General features: G+C 35.1%; 1 protein-coding gene across 1 annotated transcript; it reads right to left on the minus strand.

The window, feature by feature from the left end:
- Positions 1–1,107: 1,107 nt before the first annotated feature.
- On the minus strand, positions 1,108–5,484 carry LOC117318892. Its single transcript, XM_033873819.1, has 4 exons — positions 5,271–5,484; positions 2,780–5,026; positions 1,607–1,772; positions 1,108–1,198 (listed from the first exon to the last, which is right to left on the minus strand). The coding sequence occupies exons 2-4, from the start codon at positions 3,180–3,182 to the stop codon at positions 1,108–1,110; spliced, it is 660 nt and encodes a 219-aa protein (XP_033729710.1). The 5' UTR covers positions 3,183–5,026; positions 5,271–5,484.
- Positions 5,485–6,000: the final 516 nt, after the last annotated feature.

A 6,000-nucleotide genomic window follows, 5' to 3' on the forward strand; every position in this document is an offset into this window, starting at 1 on the left:
TTAAGAAAAGCACCATAAGAGTATTTAAGAGTACAATGTATTTAATTCTACCTTATTTGGGTCTTGAGAAAACATATTTTTGAAATTTCTGTCAATTTGACCCTTTTTAGCCCCGCCCATCAGCCTATGGGGGTCATTCAGGACCAACATGTGCATACTATCAAAATGCCATCTTGGACACAAGTTGATAATGTTTGCCAAGTTAGAATTAATTCCAATAAAAATTAAACAAATTACTGGCAAAAATGTGATTTCCCTGTAAAAACTATAGTAAAGTTTACCCCCTCCCCAGGGGCAAATGTGAGACACCTGGGTCATGAAATTCACAATTTTGGTAAGGCACCTTAAGACCCTTAAATCAATGAAGAATGTTTGATTCTACCATATCTGAGAGTAGAAAAGAAGATTTTTGAAGTTTTAGTCAATTAAGAGCCTTTTTAGCCCCGCCCCTCAGGCCCTCAGACGCACGACAGATGACGGACAAAAGGCGATTAGAATAGGTCACTTGAGACTTTGTCTCAGGTGACCTAATAACACATTTTAGATTAAAGAGACAAAATTGTGAAATATGTACATGTATGCCTTCTTTGAAAGGGAAATGGCTTAAAGAAGACTAGTCATAGTTGTCACTTGCTTATCAAAGAATTCAGTTTGACATGTTGAATTTGGATTCTTTAATAATATATAATCAATAGACGACAGACGATGGATGCCATGACATAAGCTCATTGGTCCTTAAGACCAGGTGAGCTTAAAATTTACTCTATATATATAGTTATATATCTATGTAACATTTGTGAAAATAAAAAGTGTGAAATACATGTCTATAAATCGTGAAACAGCTAAGTGATAGATATGCTGAATCACATTTAAAGATATATTACATGAAAAAGTCAGCTTTTAAATATATTTGATAATTGTGTGTTGTATAAGCAAGTGACAACTACAACATTAAAACAAGATTGATAGTTCGACTAGCTGTTTTGTGTCATAAGCTTGTGCTAATGAGACAAAGCAGCTAGAAGACTAACAGTGTCTTGATGAGTTTCAGCATCCAGCAGTTTCTGCAACAGCTGGATCTGCAACTCAGTCTTTACCATCTCCCTCTCAAAGTAGGCATACTGGATAGAATACACATCTTCTGCCGTCTTTTTCTTCTTCGCTGGAAATGTTTTTTGTGGCCTGCACATCTTGGCATCTGTAATTAGATTAGATATGTTTATCACTCACAAGACCAAATGTGCACATGCCAATCAAACCTAACAATTATAGTTTTAAGAATCCCACATTTAATTACAGTACACTGGAAAAAAATGGCATAGAAGTCATTTTAAATCTGAAAAGACTGATGAAGAAATCAATTTTGTATAGTATTATTTAGCAGTTATGTATTAATTAATTTGATAATGTAGATAATAATATACATGTATATATATTGAATATACATGTACTCTTAACAAAAGCATTTGAAAAACTAAATTTAAAATCATTCATCAGTTAACAATTATTATTATTTCAAATATTTGTATAATACAATTTACAGGTGTAGTCTGTAATTAACTTGGTAGCACAATTCAGACATAGTCAACATTTTTGTTGTGCTTACCTTTTCTGTCCCTGTGTTGATGATGCAGAGGATGGTCCTGCCACTGGTGTTACTGCTGCATCATCCTCTGCATCATCAGCAAATAACTGCTCAGGAGGTTGTCCAGCAATCCTCCTGATGTCATCATCCCAGGACTTCTCTACTGTACATGTACTGCTGTTACCAGCTGTTCCAGAAAAAGATAGACAACTCCCATAAAAATATATAAACATTAGAAGTCAGAAACAGACTATAGTTCTAATCTCAATCAAAGTAAATTATAATTTATTTCCCAGTCTTGTTATCTGTAAATATAATTATTGTAACTAAATATATATATATATATTATTTAAGAATATGATATATCACAATGCAGAATAAAACTCAATTAGGTGTTAGATAGGGTAGGATTGTTTGTCTCATGGAGAGTATGATTTGAATGAGCATAAGGGGCCACACAAAATGGCTGTTACACATCATGTTACCGTGCTGCACGATCCATTAAACAGACTGGCGTTTTACAGGGATAACGCTCTCTATTATATATTTACAGGTATGTCAAATTGCCTTAAGCACTTGATTCTTTTAATGCAACATTCTACTGACGTGACACGAATGTATACTTCGTAAATTCAATAAATGTCAAATAAACTATATTTAGAATTAGTGGCTGAACCCACGTGACAGTTGTTGTCACAGACGCTGTAATGGCAGCAGACGACACATTAGTTTGTATGAAGGATGTGCGGTTTTTATTTTTGGACTCTGGCTAAATAGATGCTTGATGAAATGGAACAAATCACTATTTTTTTGGGAAGAAATTTTCCTTTTCTAATTAAAATAATGACTTTATTGTGTAAATCCGTAAATAAACCACAGTGAGTCAGAAGAACCCAGTCATAAATGTTTATATTAAACACATCAGTGTCGGATGCGATGCGGTTGCGAGTACATATTTTAAGTATACATTGACAAATACAAAAGAATATTTTGTTATTCAGTACATAGCAAAAACACTGGGAAATGATGAATAATCAGTCAAATGTTAATTGTTGAATGATGGGTGTTGTGAAACATAAAATGATCACTGTAAAAAAGTAATATCCTATGAACATTCTGAAAAGAAAAATTGATATCCATGATGACACATTCAGTTTCATAAATGTTCTGACAATTAAATATTTATAAACATACCATCAAGCTGTGTAACAGCAGACTCCTGTCCACCAGGGACTCCAATGTAAGCTGCCGTGTCCTGCATGGCATCAACTATCTGCTCCTCAGCTACGCTCAACGCAGCTGGGGGAGGCCCTCCTCCAGTCTTCTGTCGCACCAGGCGATGGTTTGTAAATTTCTCTTTCGCACTGCGAGACATGTTCCGCCAGCGGTTCCTAACTTCATCTTCTGACCTGCAGGCTACCCCCAGGGCATTCACTTCTTCTGTTAAACATTTCCAGAAGTCCTGCTTCATGGTATTAGAAAGATCATTAGAGTGCCTGCCTCTGATGGTGTCCAGCATCTCTGTAGCCCTGCTACTAATCAAGTTGCTCTCAGAGCTTGTAAAATTTGGTTTTCTTTCCCTCTGCTTTGCAGCCATCTTGGTATCTTCAGCCACAGAATCCAAGTGGATTGTGGGGAAAAGTGCGAAACTACCTGTCGCTAGTGTTAACTTTTCTTGTTAAGTGATTAACATTTTGCGTTAGTTAACGACAGCGTTAAATATGTTTGAACAACAACATTTAACACAGTCGTTAACTAACGCAGATTAAGAAGCTAACGACTCGTTAAAGTTAACGATGTCGTTAGCTTAACGATAGTTTTGAACAACCGGGCCCAGATCGTTATTACTCAGCCTCTGAGCTTTATAAACGTCATGCCATCATGTGCATCATCTATTTTTAATTGTGGACTTCTGAGCCATTGCGTCAATGAATGGATGTGTTATGTTATGTGGAAACACATTTTTGACATACAAGAAAAGGCTTGGATGTTCTCTATCAAAATATGTGATAATATAATTCTCAGACTTTCAAAATATATCTGCTGTTCACGTACAGTATACTGGGTGAATATGGTGAAGCTTTGCATTCAGAATCTGTTTTTATAGATAAATAATGTATGGAGAAGCCAAAAACTATTAGCCTTCGTCCTTGTGTTGTATTCTAATGTTATTGGTACAATATCTTTGGTCAACACTTTTACAGTTAAACTTCCCTGTTTTCCCATTGGCCTAGTTGACTATCAACATTTTCCTCTAAATGACTTCGACTTTTTTTCTCAATATTCCTCTTTTATTCAACAGAAGGAGTCAGATTGCTTTATTGAGATATCGTGTCTAATTTTAGACGGATAACCCTTGTTGTGTTTCAAGAGGTCCGGTTTCTACGAATTTATTTTCATGGTCCGACTGACTTCTTTAAAACCAGAGTTTACTGTGCTGTATTTAATCATTGATGTCAATATTCTTTAGTTTTGTAAGATGATAAAAATTGGTTGTAAAATGTATGAAATGGGCGTAGCGGATTCTTACTTCTGTGAAACTACAAAATATTGACATCAATGTCTATCATTAATCTTTGAAACTGTATTTCAAAAAACACGTTTTCTGTACATTTTTTTTCTTATTTAACATGAAATTCTATTTTACAAATTAATAAGCAAACGTTTTTGGCGCTATTTTTACACAGATATGAAAAGAAAAACTCAACCAATGAGAAAGCTGTATTCGGCATAACAACAATGGAAAATCAATTACATATGGCTATAAATAACCTAACAATATCAAACTACATGCCATTATCTCTTAGAGACCTTAAACAGTTATTTGATGAGGTTTACGCTGCTTTTTACTTCATATCTACAGCTATATACTTCCTGAATGCCAGATTGTACGACAGAATCTTAGGACACCTCTGACGTCATCACAACCTATCAACAATTGTGTAGTTAATGACGTATACTTCCTGAATGTTAGATTGTATACCAAAATCTAAGGACACCTCTGACGTCATCACAACTTATCAACAATTGTTTAGGTACAGGGGTGTACTTCCTGAATGTCAGATTGTAGGCAGAACCTTAGGACACCTCTGACGTCATCACAACCCAGTGGGCACACAACGTCTGGAGAACGTTGCAGTTACGTCAGGATGCATCGTTGCATTTAGGTTGTAGTAATGTTGCAAATGAAAGTTTGGGGAACGTTTTCATACAACGTTCCCACAACGTTACTGAGTTACGATGTGGCAACGTTTTATTTACGTTGTATAGACGTTGTCACAACGTTGTATTATTTTATTTTCTACTTTTGTTACCTATTATGTACAACAAACAGTATTTTAATGTCTTTATTTCCATGTGTCCATGTGCTTGCACTCCTCCCATCACTCATATCTCTGATGTCTCTGATTACCTCGGTGCATCCAGCTATCACCATTTAGTCTGTAAATAGAAAAACAATCAAAACAATAATTATTGATATACAGTATAACTTTTCGGCAATATATCATAACGTGTACGGTTAACAAATATGCGTGAAACTAAACTTATGTCCGGGGATACCTAAAACGTACATCGGTTGTACGTACGTGAAGATAAATCATAACATGCCCGATCATGTGTAAATAAACACAAGTCAAAATCAAACGCAGTGTAATAAACAGAATATGAATCATATAGAACTTACCTTGATCTGTATTCTGGAAGAAAGCTGATTCCATATGTTATTTTGAAAGCAAATACATAATCCAGTAGGCCTACAGCAAGTCAGCTGTCCGATTGAAATGTGTGTGTACGGCCCACGTGTGTTTGCAGAACAAAGAACCGGAAGTTAAAATTACCGCGCAAATATCAATACTCTTTTTTCTTCTCTCTATCTATTTCTTTTCCCGAAAAACATTGCAACGGTTTCAACCAAAACATGACATTTGCATGCAGTTAAAACTGAAATTAAAGTCGTTTCAAAAAATATTTTTGAAATGAATGTGAATGTTTGTATTGCCCCCTGGCGGATATATATTGCAACATAAAGGGAGGTAACACCGATATGTTATCGTAACCTTGTAAGTTCGAGTTTGATCACATTTATTGGTATAAAAGGAGGACTTACAGCGCAATTGGATCAGGAAAGGATCAATGATCGATATTATATTATAAGGGCACATTATATGCGACGTAGGTTGCTTTTAAACTAATCTAAACATATTCATTATTGACAAATAAAATTTCGAGCCAATTAGATAATTAAATTTATCATGAAATTTGATGTTTTCGTTCGGTATGTCTTTGGCATTTGTGTAAACTTGCAAGCTGTTTAAAATTAACAACAAATACACAAAGTTTGCATTAAAACCTTGTTACAACGTTGTTACAACGTCAAAAGCTAACGTTGCACTAACGTTTGACATAAAACGTTC

Source organism: Pecten maximus, unplaced genomic scaffold (genome assembly GCF_902652985.1).
Source record: "Pecten maximus unplaced genomic scaffold, xPecMax1.1, whole genome shotgun sequence".
NCBI classification, from domain to species: Eukaryota; Metazoa; Mollusca; class Bivalvia; order Pectinida; family Pectinidae; genus Pecten; species Pecten maximus.